The sequence below is a fragment of the Sus scrofa genome, chromosome 15, assembly GCF_000003025.6.
Source record: "Sus scrofa isolate TJ Tabasco breed Duroc chromosome 15, Sscrofa11.1, whole genome shotgun sequence".
Classification (NCBI taxonomy): domain Eukaryota; kingdom Metazoa; phylum Chordata; class Mammalia; order Artiodactyla; family Suidae; genus Sus; species Sus scrofa.
This window is the reverse complement of record NC_010457.5, coordinates 83792824-83810616: the sequence shown is the minus strand read 5'-3', so window position 1 is coordinate 83810616 and position 17793 is coordinate 83792824. Positions and strand designations below refer to the sequence as shown.

General features: G+C 37.6%; 1 protein-coding gene across 5 annotated transcripts; it reads right to left on the bottom strand.

The window, feature by feature from the left end:
- RBM45 (RNA binding motif protein 45) lies at positions 280–17768 on the bottom strand. Of its 5 annotated transcripts, none has more exons than XM_021074963.1 (9): positions 17334–17768; positions 12989–13111; positions 10175–10301; positions 7078–7200; positions 5901–6086; positions 2888–3017; positions 2629–2713; positions 2289–2452; positions 280–480 (listed from the first exon to the last, which is right to left on the bottom strand). In XM_021074963.1, the coding sequence occupies exons 1-9, from the start codon at positions 17631–17633 to the stop codon at positions 288–290; spliced, it is 1431 nt and encodes a 476-aa protein (XP_020930622.1). In that variant the 5' UTR covers positions 17634–17768; the 3' UTR covers positions 280–287. The 5 variants fall into 5 exon arrangements, with proteins under 5 accessions (XP_020930622.1, XP_013846049.1, XP_013846050.1 ...); XM_013990595.2 differs by having other exon boundaries at positions 5901–6080; XM_021074964.1 differs by having other exon boundaries at positions 318–1463.

Sequence of the window (17793 nt, the reverse complement as noted above, 5' to 3'; positions counted from 1 at the left end):
CACAAATCTTATTACTCTTCTAAACTGAAATTGATTTTATTTTATGGGAGGGCAAAGACATCCTCCCAATAAACACCAAAAACATTTTTTTAAGTTTAAAAAGTTCAGGTTTAAAAAATATATTTTAAAAGTAACCCCTGACCTGCTGATTTATCAGCAAACTTTTAAGCCACAGTTCTTTTAACAACTTCTAAATCCTTAAAAAGAAACTCTATACATATTCTTTTCCTTATACGATTTAACCAAAGTGTTTTAGAATTTAGATTAAAAAGAGCTTACCTCAAGAATCAGTAAGTTCTTTGTCGTTTGTTAGATTCTTCTCTTGGGGAATCTGCCAGCATAACTTTAAGTCTGACTCCATTCAGGATCTTTCCATGTAGAGTAGTAATGGCATCATTAGCACTTATTCTATCTGCATACTTGGCATAGCCCACATTTTTTCCTGACACAAGGTAAACTTCAATCAGGTTACCAAAACGACTGCAACAAAGCAGAAAGAGATCAACTGAAATTGCTAAGTACAGATGCTCAGGTCTAAAAGCTGGGGTCCATTCTGAACTCCTTTTTCACTCCTTTCCATACATCCAATCTCCAGTTCATGTCAGTGTTCCTTCTTAAAAAATTTCCTCTATCAGTCAATTTCTCTTCATTCTCATTCAGGTCTCTTTCCTTGTTTGGACCATCATTATCTTTTTCTTGGATTACTCTAATACCTTCTTCACTTGTTTCTCTGCCCTGTAGGGCTTATCCCGCTCCAATCCATTCTCTAGCCTGTCTTCCGAGTGATCTTTCTAAAACACAAATCTGATCATTTCTTCCCCTAAAAGTCCCTCAGCAGCTCTTCATGCCTCCAGGGAAAGGACAAACTCCCTAACATAGCCTGTGGGCCTATCTTAACTAGGTCCCTGTCCCCTCCAGCTTCATCTTCCCCGCACAGTCTCTCAAACATCATATTCTATTGACACTGACATCCTTTCACATTCTCTCCAGCAGGAATAACCTCCCCCATGTTGAGCTTTCTTCCCTGGCTCAATTATTTTTATCCTCCAGGTCTCCGCTATACCTTGCTTCTTTTAAGCAGTCTTCTCTGAGTCTCTACAGTGGATGTCTCTGCTATGTATTTCATTGCCTGAATATTCCTTTTCACAACACCAACCTACTAAGTTGTAATTTCCTATTCACTTGTTTATCTTCTAAGAGGACAAGATCCATTATGTCTTTTTTCTTTCCTTCTTCTTCTTTAAGTGGCCCCACCCTTGGCATACAGAAGTTCCTGGGCTAGGAAATGAATTCAAGATGCAGCTGTGCCAAGGCTGGATCCTTGAACCCACTGTGCTGGGCGAGGGATCCAACCCGAGCTTTTGCAGTTGGATTCTTAACCCACTGTGCCACAGTGGGAATTCCCATGTCTTGTTTACATGTTTTGTTTGCAAGATGTCTCTGACACTTAGCACAGTGACTGTCTGGTAGAGAGGAGAGATTCAAGAAATAAAATAAATAAATCAATTAAATAAAAATCAAAATACTTGAATGACATCTCTGATATTTTATGAAGCTCTTTAACAAGCTGTCTATCTTTTGTTTTGTTTTGTTCTGTTTTTGAGCTGAGTCCGAGGCATGTGGAAGTTCCTAAGCCACAATACAACAATAACAGTGCTGGATCCTTAACCTGCTGAGCCACAAGGGAACTCCATCTATCTTTTAAATTCACTAACACTGTTGTAAGGCAAATAAGAAAAAGACCACAAAAAGAAAAACTTAAGGTTAAATAAGTTATCAAATAAGAGACTTTTCCAACTTTTACGCTTATTATATACTCTTATTATATACTACGCTTATTATATACTCTTCCCTAAAATCAAGTAATTGCTTACTCAATGTAATTATATTACCCTTAAGGATCCAAAAGAATGCTGACAAAATAGTAGATGCTTAATAAACACTGTTCAGCTGAATTACAACTACAAAGGAAAAGATATGTAGAAAGAATTCTAGAGGACAAGTCTATATAGATGTATCTTCAATCAAGAAATGATTTGCTCATTCTGTGAAGGCAGCTTTTCAAAACAATACTACTTGTTTCATGTCTTCAAAACAAAATAAGAGGAAATTCTGTGTGGAGGGTTAAGACTTGTAAATAACAAAGAAGAGACGTTAACAACTATATATTTTAAAAGGTGATATAAATATTGGATATAGGAGGTTTCAGTATTGCTAGAGTGCTTAAATGACTGGCTTAAATAAATTTTATTATTTTGAAATGTAACTCTGTGGAATTGAAATCTTACCAGAATATATCCTCTAGTACATCTAAAGGTAAAGGATGAGGATTAAACACGATAAAAAGCCTTTCTTTCACAGGAGTTTCAGGAGGGGCTTTTTTTTTGCATGATGGAAGTACAATATCTGTCTGAATTTGAGGCAGCTGTGATCCAGAACTTCCTCCAAATTGCTGTTGAAGAATTAGGTAAAGAAAAACTTCACTTTAGGGATTTTAAATAAAGAGCTAAAGAGATGTGGATCATGGCAACTAGATGGTCTTTTACTTTTTACACAGGTAATAAACAAAGGTCACATTTATTTTATGCACTAGCAATCTACTGTGAAGTTAAATTTTTACCTACTTACCAGAAGTTGCTGCTGACTTGGGTTATTCCACACCATTGATGCAAGCTGTGCAGCTACCATCTGCGTTGCCATTTTTCTAAGGAGACTGAAGATAAGGACTGGTAATTTACAGAGAACTAGAAATATCTAGTCTCTTAACAGTAACTTGCCTTTTGTAACTTCCTCACCTGAGAGGTCAATTGTTTTCTCTTTTTATTCTCTGAGTTATATCATGTATACCCAACTCTGGCTTTGGACCAGCTTCTCGACTGGTACTTACTCTGTTGCATTACTTCCATCATCAATGAAGGAGACACCTATCCTATTCCCAGGAGGGTACTGAAATCCATGTAACTTGTATTTTGCATAAATAGCGGATGCCACATTAAAATACTGAACCACTCCATGACCTAAAACAAAGCAGAATATATGGGAATTAAAAAGAAAACAGATTGAGGCCCTAAAGTTTGTGTTACTACAAAAAGGAAACAACATAGAAAAACACCAATACCATGCAATTAGTAAATATACAATCAAATGTATAAGAAAACAAAGTTCTCTTATACATACGTTCTACAGCTATGTTCCTATGAAGCAAAATATAAACCAGATTTGGGTAAAAATATGAGCAAGATATTTTATTTATTTATTTATTTTTTGTCTTTTGAGGGCCGCACCCGCCACATATGGAGGTTCCCAAGCTAGGGGTTGAATCAGAGCTGCAGCCGCTGGCCTATGCCACAGCCACAACCACACCAGATCCGAGCTGTAGCCACGACCTACACCACAGCTCACAGCAATGCCGGATCCTTGATCCACTGAGCAAGGCCAGGGATTGAACCCGCAACCTCATGGTTCCTAGTTGGATTTGTTTCTGCTGTGCCACAACAGGAACTCCCTAAGCAAAATATTTAAAAAAAAATAGTATCATTAGCTAAATTCTGTACAATGAATTTAATTTTAAGATATTGGCTTTTCTTATATGACAGAGATACACTAAAAAGTAACCAGTTTTTCTTAATTCTGAAATTTTCCCTATTATACTGAGTAGAAATGAAATGACGGGTGATACATGAAAAGAATATATAGTCATCTTGGCTAGCTGCAGTGGTAGAGAGAGGAAATGTGATACATGTATGAAAACCAAGAGAGAGAACAGAATTTTGGATCAGAACTCATATGTTCATATTCCTTTGAAAAGCTTTTAGCTAAGGTGGCAGATTTCAGTCCAAGGTGATGCTAAAAGAAGGAGATAATTTTATACTAAACCTCTTAATACAGTGAGCCCAGGAGCTTGTAACACAACCAAAGGGTTTTCATGATACATTTATAACTCACTTTTGGAAAAACAAGGTTCCAATTATAATTTAATATTCCTCTCTAAACATAAGCATCTCAACAGTTTAATGGAATTAAAATAAAAAGCAAATAAATCTACAAAACTAATTCAAATAGGATAAGTATATATCTTTACTAGCAAAAAGGTGTTGTTCCAATGATACACATATTTATCAGACACATCCAACAAGAGAAACAACAGAGAAGATAAAGGAATAAATATACTTCAAGGTATCAGATAAAGAGGAAAGAAAATATAGAACAAATAGAATTATATGCAAATAAAATGACAAATATGCCCCCCCCCCAAATGTATGCCTTAGAGTCAGAAGAAAGAATGACAGCATAAGACTAGGTTAAGTTGGAGACTGTAGAGAATAGGTCAAATGGGCAATCCTGGGGAATACTGGGTATGGGAGGTGTCTATATGAAGAATGGGGGCACCCTAGGCCAGTGAGCCCATATAATCTGACTCACTTATCTATTTTCCCTCAACAGCCATAAGAAGATACCCTAAAAAGCCTAAATCAAGTATATCTATAGTACTGGAAGAGACACCAAATATGATTTCTCTATACCACTCCTGTATCTCCAATTTTTTAAACCAAACCAACAAACTCTTTGATTTACTGAGTGCCTATTATGTGCCAGGACTTGTATCAGATGTTTTTACATATATTATTTTAATTCTTTTCTAACTCATGCAGAGAAGGCACTAATAATCACATTTTACAGTTGAGGAAAGAGAGACTAGATAGAATAAGCAGTTTGCTAAGGTCTTAGAGCCATGTGTCACTGCTGGGATTTGCACAGAAGTTGGCTGCAAAATAGACTGCCAACCTTCTCCTGTTATGCCACAAGGATGCATTTTAAAAAATCCTTAAAAAAACCCAAAAGGCTTATAAGAATACTGAGATGGATTAAGCTAACATTAGATAACAGGTTTAGTCAATTAATTAGTTAAGTTCAAATGGCTGATATTAGAGCCTTGCTTCTATTAAGAATGGGGAGAAGAGGGGTTTCTGTGGTGGCTCAGTAGTAAGAGACCCAACTAGTATCCATAAGGATGCAGGTTCAACCCCTGGCCTTGCTCAGTGGGTTAAAGGATCTGGCATTGCTGTGAGCTGTGGTGCAGGTCAGTGGCTGCAGCTCTGATTTGACCCCTAGCCTGGGAACTTCCATATGCTGTGGGTACAGTGCTAAAAAAAAAAAAAAAAGAAAGAAAGAAAGAAAGAAACAGTGGGGAGAAAAGACAATTAGGATGCTTGAAATGAAGGGAAGGAGTTTCATTTTGAAATATAAAGTTTAAGAAAAAAAGACTTGGGGGGGGGAGAAAACTTTAAGGGTTTTATAATTTTGCCTAGCATTAATCAAGAGTACAGAAGAGACCTGTTCTGATGTTTATCTGCTGTACAACTGGAAACAAACAGAATGCACTATTCTGTGGGAGTTAACATAGTTTTAAAAAATAAATGACTTTGTATAAAGGAAACATATTTCCAGAGATTTGTTTACTGAGTTATCATTATATTTGAAAGTTTAAAATAGAGAAAAAGGAAACATAAAACTATTACACAAACAGTACCTGACATAACAAGTGCCACCGAAGAAAAGCCTCTTTTTTTTTTTTTTTTTTTTTTTTTTTTTGTCTTTTTGCCATTTCTTGGGCCGCTCCCGCAGCATATGGAGGTTCCCAGGTTAGGGGTCTAATCGGAGCTGTAGCCACCGGTCTACGTCAGAGCCACAGCAATGCGGGATCCAAGCCGTGTCTGCGACCTACACCACAGCTCATGGCAATGCCAGATCGTTAACCCACTGAGCAAGGGCAGGGATCGAACCCACAACCTCATGGTTCCTAGTAGGATTCGTTAACCACTGCGCCACAAAGGGAACTCCCAGAAAAGCCTTTTTAACAAAATACAATACATTTAAAAATAATAAAAACATCATTTTACCATAATTAGAGTAAGGATCTCGTTGAACTTCACAGTATTCCAATCCTGGTACTATGTCAAAAATGCTGAAAAGCTGCTCTTCAGTAAAAGGAACTCTTGATACAACTGATAGGCGTTTGGAGATGGCTTCCTGGCCTCTGTTGTCATTCTTGTCAAAACTTGAAAATTCAGATTGTTGTTCTCCAGCAATATACAAAGAAGCAAATCTTTAAATTTCTATATATTCAGAGATTCATTTAATATTTTAGGTACTATGGAGTTCCTGTTGTGGCTCAGCAGAAACAAATCTGACTAGGATCCCTTAGGACACAGGTTCAATCCCTGGCCTTGCTCAGTGGGTTAAGGATCCAGCATTGCTGTGAGCCGTGGTGTAGGTCACAGAGGTCGCTTGGATCCCACGTTGCTCTGGCTGTGGCATAGGCTGGCAGCTATAGCTCCAATTTGACACCTAGCCTGGGAACCTCCATATGCCACGGGTGCAGCCCTAAAAAAAAAAAAAAATTAGGTACTGGAAAATAAAATGAACTGTCATTTAAGTCTTCTGCATTGCACAAAGGCACCGTATTTTGTAGTATGCTCTTGTCATCAGCACTATCTGAAGACACTATGACAAGAAAACACACAATCTCCCCATTCCCCTGCCTCAGTATGGAAATATAAGCAGAAATGTGTAGTCTACTTTCACAGGAATACGTTTATAATGCAAAGCTGTTAAGTATGGCAAGTGTTTCACCTAAAAGGAATTTATGCCAAATAACATTTACAGGTCTTACTTTCATCACTCATTTTTCCCTTTTTCTAACTTCTACTTTTGTCATTTCTCTTCTTTCTCTAGCCCTATTTTTAAAGCAGCAGTAATTTAGGGATAAATTTTAGGACTCATCTGCATAGAAACAAAAGCTCTCCACCCTCCATCTCAAATGGCAGTGACATAGTGTAACACTTAGATAATACAGAACCATAAAAAACTATAATTAGAAATAAATTAAACAAAGTAAGTGTTAAATAATAAGGACATTAGGTGTCATGACCAACTTCTTAAAAAAAAAACCTATAAATTATTTTATTCGCTATGTGATATTCTTCTACCAGCAGAATAGAAAAATATTAAAAAAAACAACTCCAAATCAGCTTGCATATACTACTTATACCATTAAAATAAAGATAGCCCACTTACCAAATGAAAACATATTTATTCTAGGTTCATGTCCCACAGTCTCCTGCCTCATATTACTATAATAATCTTGTTCTGAGGATTCAGATACTTTATTTTTAGGTTCAGCCAAGATTGCCCTAAAACCTGAAAAAGAAAATCCATTAATTTCAAATTTTATAGCAAATTTAAGATATCTACAAATATACTTGATTGCTAGTGCTTGACTTAATTTTATGATTATATAAAACAAAATCCACACAAACAGCCATCTCTACCAGACCTACCTTTCCCTTGCTTCTTGGAAGATGTAAAGAGAAACAGTAAGAATCCCAAATCACAGGTTCAGTGCAGCAAAGATCAGCAAGTCTATGCTACCCTTTTCAATCTCCCCCTTCTACAGTTGACATCATCATCCATTCTCAACATCAAAATCCAACAGTGCTTCTTCAGAACCACCTGTCACCAAAGAGTCTTCCTTTGAAATATACTTAGAAAATTTATCTTTCACTCCAACTTCTCTGCCTCCATTTTAAAACTAGATTCTCTCAGTTAATTACAACAACCCTTCAACTGATCTCTTTGCTTCTGGATCATGAGTTTTAACTGGGGGTCCAAGAATGAACTTCAAAAAGGTGGGAAGGGGTTCCACGAATCCTCTAACTTTAAAGAAAAGGCTTATACAGGAGTTCCCGTCGTGGCGCAGTGGTTAACGAATCTGACTAGGAACCATGAGGTTTTGGGTTTGATCCCTGGCCTTGCTCAGTGGGTTAAGGATCTGGCGTTGCTGTGAGCTGTGTAGCCCACAGATGTGGCTCAGATCCTGCGCTGCTGTGGCTCTGGCGCGGGCCGGTGGCTACAGCTCTGATTAGACTCCTAGCCTGGGAACCTCCAAATGCCGCGGGAAGCAGCTCTAGAAAAGGCAAAAAGACAAAAAAAAAAAAAAAAAAAAGCTTATACATATGTGCACATGGGCGTATTTCAAAAGAGAAGGTTCATAGCTTTTATATTATTCAGTAGCTCCAAAAAGGATAAAACCACGTTCTTTTAATTCTTTCTTTGGAAATGCATCCTTGGTACAGTGGTTAGATTAACTGTCCTAAAGCAGTTTTTGTTATTTTTCTCCTTATAAAACAATATACAAGGGAAATTCTAACATGGACTAAGCTTGAACTCTTTATGATCTCCCATATATGGTTTCAAAGTACCTAGTTTACTTTGTCTTATAATTTTCAAACAGGAATACCAAGCTTTACTCAGATTGTTGCCTTCACTCTATTAAGCAAAGATCTTTATTTCTAGCTCGGTCTTCACTGCTCTTATCTTGTCCTGCCTATTCTATGCCAGATGCGAACCCTACCTCCTAATGTATTCCCATTTCATTCAGTGCACTTTTTTTTCACCACTGATAGGCCATCTCACACTTTTTTTTAATTTAATTTTTTTAATGGCTACACCTGTGGCATATGGACGTTCCTGGGCCAGGGCATGAATCTGAGCCGCAGCTGCCCACTTACATAGCAGCTGTGGCAATGCTAGATCCTCTAACCCACTGCTGGCCAGGGATGGAACCCTCACTTCCTCAGCAAACCAAGTTGCTGCAGTCGGATTCTTAACCCACTGAGCCACAGCATGAATTCACCTGTCTCACACATTTTTGAACATTTTTTCATTTGTCAGTTTTATTGAGTCTTCTGTAAATGGCAGTATCTTTGCTAGAGAGCTCAATAAACCTTAATTGAGGACCCAAGTACTATACTGAGTATTACTAATAACAGTACTAGGTACCTGGCATGACAGAGCTTTAGGAGTTCAAAGAGCTTTAGGAGTTCCCCTGTAATGCAGCGGGTTAAGGATATGGTGTAGTCACTGCAGCAGCTTGGGTCACTGCTGTGGCACGGATTCGATCCTTGGCTCAGGAACTTCCACATGCTGTGGGCCCAACCAAAACAAACAAAACAAAGCAAAAACCAAAAAGCTTTTAAAAAACCCTTCTATTACCCTTTAACTACTTTTTGATTATTAGATCGTGACTATCCAACATAATTGTATATTCCTTAAATGCCAGAGTTGCTATATATGCCATTTGTATCTCTCTACTTATATTCATGAGTATACCATAGGTATTCAATTAATGCTGGCTAATTGAAAAATTTAGAAGGATCTGAGAGAAAATTTTGATATGTCTCTTAGGGTTATCTAACAGTTCTAATTAACAATAATTATTTCCATATTTATAAATTTTTATACTATCCTGAAACCCACTAGTTGAATTATTCTACATCTCATTTCTAAAGGTCAATATAACTAGAAGTATGACAAAGAATATTTTCCTTGGCCTCTTTAAAATTCTTATTCAGGAGTTCCCTTCGTGGCTCAGTGGTTAACAAACCCAACTAGATCCATGAAGATGCAGGTTCAATCCCTGGCTTTGCTCAGTGGGTTAAGGATCTGGCATTGTCCGTGAGCTGTGGTGTGGTTTGCAGATGCAGCTCAGATCCCACGTCGCTGTGGCTGTGGCTATGGCTATGGCATAGGCTGGCAGCTGCAGCTCCAATTCGACCCCTAGCCTGGGAACCTCCATATGCTGCAGGTGCAGCCCTAAAAAGAAAAAAAAAAAAATCTTATTCTTCAGAACGTATAACAGCAATGGCAGAAGGTCTGATTAATGTCACTTGAGCTTGAAATTAACCTGATGTATGTTTTTTTCTCAAAGCTAGTAAATCTTAAACCCTATCCCTATTATTTATATGTCTATTAGTACACAGTTCTATTTAGAGTTTAGGTCAAACATGAACAAATATTACAAAATACTTGAATTTCTTAAAAATATAGAGAATAAATTTAAAAAACCCAATCCAACCTTAAGTATTAAAGAATTTTTAATACTTAAAATTCTAAAATAATTTAATTAACCCCCCAAAACTGTAGAAATAATAACCAATGGAAACTTAATCATGGCCCCCAAATAATTTTCATCCTACAACTATATGTATTTTAAATCTTATTGCTAAGATTAAGTTAGCAGGTAGGGATACAAGCACAAACCAGTATTAGATTATTAGAATAATTAGAATTTTTTTCAAATGTCTATAACAATGATAAGTGAATACATCCTTACTTCGATCACAGTTTTCTATTGCTTGGGCAGCTTGTGATGGTTTTAAGTATCGAACGTAGCCCAAGCCTTTACTTTCTCCAGTTACTTTATTCTTAATAATGCTGCAGTACTCGATATCTCCATACACCTATGAGAGTTAAAAGAAATAATCTTAGAGAAGTCAAAATTAATAACTGAACAGATTCAGAACTAGGTTAAAATTTGTTTACTTGTTCTTTTTGCTTGCCAAAAGAGATCAGCATTTACAGCTATTTTTAATAATGCAATAAAAATGTCACAAACTAAATGAGGCACTAGAAAATAACCATAATAATGATAAAATCAAATAATAACATAACCAAAACGCTATTTTTGATTTACTGAGCATTTGCTTTACATATATCACCTTATTGTTCTCACAGTTCTTCAAGGATGTACATATATTATACTGCTTATTTCACAGATAAGGTAACTGGGCCTTAGAGAAATCAAATAACTTATCAAAATCATGAAGGGCGAGTAAGAATTTGCACATGGTCTGGAAAGCTCCAAAATCTTGCCTAGTGGTAGTTAAGAGCAGAGGCTCTGGAACTGAACCTTCTTTGTTCAAATCTTGGTTCAGCCACTTATTAAACTGGGCAGTTGACTTATCCTCTCTGTGTCTTATGTCCTCTTCTGTTAAATGGGGCTAACAGCTGTACCACCTCATAGGGTTGTTTTAAGGGTTAAAAGAACAAAGACACCTAAAGTGTATATACAGGGACTGGTACATACCACACAGTAAGTATTAGCTATTGTTATTCATCTGCCTTCTCACAGGAACATAAATGACTGTGTTTTCTTTTGAAGGAGTACCTCTCAAAGCATATCTTTGAAATGAAACACATTGTTTTACTCACAAAGTTAATACTCTATGTGGTGAATGTTTACTTTTTTTTTTTTTCTTGTGCTCATGGCATGTGGAAGTTCTTAGGCCAGGGGCTGAACTAGAGCCATAGCAGTGACTGGAGCCACTGCAGTGACAATGCTGGATCCTTACTTTGCTGTGCGTCAAGAGAACTCCAAATGTTTATTTTTAATGCTGGAAACAATATGGGATATAAATCCTTAGTGTTTATTATTTATTTTATAAAATATTCATGTAATAAATTAGTAATGTGTAATTACTATACATTTAGATCAAAATGCCATCAGTGTTTACTCAGAAAAAGAAGTTCATAAATACATAAGGTAAAAACTCTTTTCTACTATTGGGGTATACGAATATATATTTTTGGTACTTGTTATTTTTGAAGTATTTTGTACAATTCTCAATTGAGACAGGACAGAGGAATTACTTGTTTCTTTCCTTCCTGCTTACTGCCCATGTGATTCATAGTACTTGGAAGATTAGTAGAAAATGAATTAAAATATTACAACCCAAAACAACTTAAAACTGCTTTTTAATAATTTTTGTGAAAGTGTATCACTGCATATAAAGCCAATGGCTAAAAAGAGATTTTATTTTATTTACTTTTTTCTTTTTTTTTTTGATGATTTTTATTTTTTCCATTATAGTTGGTTTAGGCATTCTGTCAATTTCTACCATACAGCAAAGTGACCCAGTCATACATACATATACGTTCTTTTTCTCACATCATCCTCCATCATGTTCATAAGTGACTAGACATAGTTCTCTGTGCTATACAGCAGGATCTCATTGCTTATCCACTCCAAATGCAATAAAAAGAGATTTTAAATTGTCTTCAAATTTCAGTGACTGCAATCTAACTATAGTTCAGAGCTGTATGTAGTTTTTTTTGTTCTTTAAATATAACTCCTTCAGAGGTCTAATTTTAGGACAAAAACCATAAAGGATAAGCCTTTCTGTGAAGATGTACATGAACATTCTATAGGCTTGTAATAAATGTGAGATAATATATTTTGCATACTTAGGCTTGCCAGACCCCTGTTAAATGAGAGACAATAGACAGGAGTAATAAGAGAGTGCTATGAAATTTTTAAGACAAAGAGCGAGGGTTAAATCTTGGCTCTACCACCTACAAGGTATATGATTTTTACTTAAAATTATATTATTACTTATTATTATTATTACATACTATTATTGATACTTCATTTTCCTGAATCTATATTTTCATCAAATGGGGGGAAATTACCATTAATATTGTCTAGGTTTTATATATATATATATATTTTTTTAATTTTTTTTATTTTTTCTTTTTGTTGTTGTTGTTGCTATTTCTTGGGCCGCTCCCGCGGCATATGGAGGTTCCCAGGCTAGGGGTCCAATCCGAGCTGTAGCCACCGGCCTACGCCAGAGCCACGGCAACGCGGGATCCGAGCCGCGTCTGCAACCTACACCACAGCTCACGGCAACGCCGGATCGTTAACCCACTGAGCAAGGGCAGGGACCGAACCCGCAACCTCATGGTTCCTAGTCGGATTCGTTAACCACTGCACCACGACGGGAACTCCGGTTTTATATATTCTTAAAAAGTAACTTACTTTAGTTTTAATATTTAAAAACTAGATTGAAATAGATGCCTTAATAAGTTATTTCTTTCCACCAATCTAATGATCTAACTCAACACAAGATTTATTAAATGTATAACAAATTTAAGATTGTAAATTATAAAAATTAAAAAAAAAGGCGTTCTCTTGTGGCACAGTGAGTTAAGGATACTGTGTTGACACTATAGTGGCTTGGGTTGCTGCTGTGTTAAGGGTTTGAGCCCTGGCCTGGGAACTCCCACATGTTGCAGGTGTGGCCAAAAAAAAAAAACCCAAAAGACTGTAAATTATCATGGACACTAGCTGATTAAAAAACATAAGCACCTTAAATTTTTCCCGTAGATCTTCTTCTGTGTAGGACTTTGGTATCATAACAAATATTCTTGTAAGTTCTTCATCTTCAACATCTCGGTGACTTCCAGATGATCTGGACTGAGCAATGAAAACCTAAGAAACAGAACCCAAAGAATAATGCAGTAATATCAATCAACTGTTTTCCTATTCCTTAATTAGTATGAGATTTATGTTATGTTAAATGCAAAGTAATAGGATCTTATTGAAAGTTTTTTTAAAGCAATCTTTATTGTAATGACTTTTTATGTGAGACAATACTAATCTCTGCATTGTATTTTTTCCAAATACTTTTTTTTCCATTTGCATTGTTTTTAACCAGGAGTAATAGTGCACTGAAAGAGAATGTGTACTCTGTGACTGCTGGGTAGTGTTCAATAAATGTCAATTGTGTAGTTGATTAACAGCATTATTAGGTGCTCTCTTGTGACACAGTGGTTTAAGGATCCAGCACTGTCACTGCAGTGGTTTGGGTCACCGCTGTGGTGCAGCTCAGTCCCTGGCCTGGGAATTTCCACATGCCAAGGGTGCAGCCAAAAAAAAATTGTTATTAAAATGTCACATATCCTTACTGATTTTGTCTACTTATTCTGAGTCTAAGAAGAGTGGAAAAATCTATGAATTTGTTTTTCTTCTTTTAGTTCTATCAATAATGCTTCATGTATTTTGAAGCTCCATTATTGGCTGCATATACATTTGGGACTGGCTTATACTTTTGGTCTGATACTTTTATTCTTAGGAAATTATTCTTTCCCTGTTAATACTCTTCCCATTGAAGACTATTTTGTCTGATATCACACCAGCTTTTCCTAGCCTTTTAACCACTCTGTATCTTTGTGCATAATGTATCTCTTGCAAGCAGCACTTAATATGGTCTTTTTAAAAAAAATCCTGATAATCCTTACTTTTTAATAGGAGTGTTTAACCAATTTATGTTTAATATTGATAAAGCTGAATTAAGTCTAGATGGTTGTATTTTTGTTTTCTAACATTAATCCTTAAAAAAGCAATGTAACCATATTCTGGATCATCTCAGTGACAATCTGAATTATGTGAGCAAGAAAATGTAGAGAATGAACTCAGGCTTTTTATTTTTTTTCCTTTTTTATGGCCACACCTGCAGCATATGGAAGTTCGCAAACTAAGCCACAGCCACAGCAATGTGGGATCCAAGCAGCAACTGTGACCTATACCACAGCTCGCAGCAACACTGGATCCTTAACCCTCTGAGCAGGCCAGGAATTGAACCTGCATCCTCAGATACTAGCTGGGTTCAAAACCCACTGAGCCACAGCAGAAAATCCTATTTTTCTATTAGCAATGGAGTTTTATTGAAATATCTGACATTAGATTATTGCTTAGAATTTAATTCGCTTTGTGGTATTGCTTTTAATTAATTTATAAAATTGTTTTGGTTTCATATTATTCCCAGAATACCAAAATCTTTAACTGTGATTGTGGATTTATTTATACAACTATAAGCCTAAGAATTTTAATGCTACTCTTATTTTTTTATATAACTCGAAGAAATGTAATAAAATTAATGTTGCTCACTACACAGGGCCCTTGAGTTCATTTTTTTTTTCTCTTGTCTTTAAAGGGGGGGCTGTATATTACTCAATATGAGAAAACCTGAACCTATAGATTTCCAGAGTAGGAGGCAGCAACTAAAAGGACAGAGAACCTAGAAAGCCAAAGGATTTTAGAAAATATTGAAACAAAGGGTCGTAATGTTTGCTTGGAAAACAGCTGTGACAGAGATGGAGAACCTAACTTACAAGATACAGATGGAGATATACTCAACATTTATTCTAGTTATTCCTTCGATATTTATACCATATGTCATATGTTAGTGATAAGAGTACTGACTAAGTACTAGTAGTAGAGTTAGTAGAATTAGTGAGTAGAACAGAAATGGTCCATGAGAAAGTTAGTCCAGTGGGTGTATCAGTAATAAGATAGTCAATAGCGAAATACAAAGAGGGAATGTTTCAGTATATGGGAAGACACCAGGAAAAAAAGTCTCAAGTAAGATTGGTGATGGGAGGTGCCACCAGATCACAAACTTCTAAGTTTTAGAAGATTGTAGCATTTCAAATTTCTGGTAAAGACGGTATCTAAGTAGAACATATGTACAAAAATCAGCTACCTAATGGGATGATTTCTCCTGAGACTTTATGTTCACAGACTATGGGCCCTAAATAACACACATTCTTGCAAAACTAAAAACTAAGATTTTTCTCTTCTATTTTCTAGGTTTACCCTCTTCCTCAAGATCATGTATGGTCATTCACAGAATGATTCTTACTTGGATAATCTTTTTTGGCTACAGGCCTGTTGCTGAAATTTTGTCTTAATAGGGGCTTTGGAACTTTGCAAAAGCAAAATACATGAGAAAAATTGAAACTGAATTAATTTAACTGGAAATAACTGAAAAAAAAAAAAAAAAAAAAAACAACCCACAAAAAACCTACATCCCAGTGTAAGACAGCCCAAACTGAATCTGCTAAAGAATGAATTTAGATGGTCTAGCTAGGCACTGTAGTGCAACAACCATCTGGCTGAACCTGAGTGGATGAATATGTGAAAAACAAATTTTAAACTTTAATTATCTTTGCGAATAATATAATTTTTCTGTGGCTAAAAGGTGGTGTGTGTGTGATAGATACATTTTACTGTTAGGACTTTTACTTCTCTTGTGGGGGGAGTTATATAAGGTTTCAAACTTGGGGCGTTTGGGGGAGTTTCCCAGAAGAGCTCTGTGGTGATATTATGCTCAAAGTATAAAACCCTCTCTGTTAAGATCATCATTGGAAGGAGGTGAATATTATCAACCTAGTGCAGGAGTCAGTAAATTACAGCTTCCTGTTTTTCTAAAGACCATGATCTAAGAATTGCTTTTACATTTTTAAGGATTGTTAAAAAAAAAACCAAAAAGAATGTGACATAGGCTGTACATGGCTCACAAAGCCTAAAACATTTACTAACCCTTTTTCTATAAAAAAGGGTTAACCCCTGATCTTGTATATGTTGTGGCCTTACAATTAATTTCATTGATCATCTTTTCCAACTCATTCAGAGGGTTCAGGAGGCTGGAGGAGAGGTAATGTCCACTATCTATTGTGTTGCTGAGATACTCCCAGCTGCTTGCTGAGATACTCCCAAGCTCCTCTCTTTTTGGGGGATGGAGGTACAGGGAAGGCCTCTGGGGACTGAAATATCTCCAAATCTCTCCTTTAAATAATAAGTCCCTATTAATAACATTCTTCTCAGTTTTCTATAGTAAATGGGGAAAAAATGAAAAGAAGTTGAGAGAAAAGAGAATTATGAGGAAAGTTCCAACAGAATTATAAATACAGCAACTATTTCCACAGGACAGGTGAAAGGTACAATTTAAACTGGGAGATTCTCAGGACTGGGTCCTGAATTGAGCAAGTAAGAAATAGAATCTTGGCAACTACGGACAAAAAAGATGTACTGAGGGCTTACCTTGCGCCAGGCACTGTAGCTAATAGGACAAAGTCAAATAACCCTCAAAATAGCTCTTCCTGCCATGTGTCACTATGTTAATTTTACAGAGAAGTAAGTGTGGAAACGTAATATAAATACCACCAGAATGAATTAAGCGTATTCAAAGAAGCATTTAATAAACATACAATTACACTACGATCACAATGATTTGTCTCTTTTTAAGGCAGTTTACTTTGGTCTGCTTTCAAAGAAAAGTGACATTAACAACCTAGGACACACACACCTTCACAAAAAAGGGTTTATGAAACAATTTTTAAAAATTACAGAAATGTGATAAATGTGTAACAGTAGCAGATTTTATCACCTGCACTTAAATGTTATATACGTGCATACTTTTGCTTGGTACTGGGAAAATGCCTAACACCAGAGGGCCACAGTGTAATGTACTTTTATCAAGTTGTTAAACCCCTACCCACCTGAGGAAAAGCAGTTATCTGTTTTTAGAATGGTAGGCCGGGAGGTCTGAGAGAAGAGGGTCAGAGAAGTCCTTAAAGCAGGCCAGGACCAGAGCTGGGCGGTGGATTAGTAACGGCGGAAGAGGGGCAGGCCCGGCCACTGCAGCTCAGCAGCTCTAGTCATCGGAGATGCCCGGTCACCCGGGGGAGGATGTTCTCTCCGCATTCCCCACCCCCGCATCCCACCGCAGCCTAGAGGGCAGGAGATCCTGGGAAATCTTCTCCCCAACGCCGTCCTCCCTTCCTCCCGCTCAGGAATGTTGGGAGCGGACCGATTAACCCTACCCGACCCTGACACCGCCCCGGGGGCACCCCGACCCGGGCACCCGCACCTTGATGGGCTTGGTGTCGTTGGGGCTGAGGCACTGGCCGTGCATCTCCTCCATGGCCCTGCACGCCTGCGAGCTGCGGGCAAACTTGACGAAGGCGATGCCCTTGGACTCCTTGGTGTGTTTGTCCCGCACCACCCAGATGTCCTGGATCTCCCCGAAGGGCGAGAAGCGCTCCCTCAGCACAGACTCCGGCGTGTACTTGCTGATCACCAGGAAGATGCGGCTGTTGGGCGGCTCGTCCAGGCTGTCCACGCCCGGGCGGAAGCCCCCGCCGCTCGCACAGCTGCCCGCTTCGTCCATGGTGCTCCACCCCAGCGCGGGAGCCAGGCCCGAACCACTCTACTCCACCTCGTTCCGACCCGTGCCGGCCACCGCCTCAGCCACACTCCTAGCGGTTGCCGCTCCAGCGTCCGCTTCCGGAAGACGGAAGAGTCCGGCGCCCGGGCACAGGCGAGCCGCG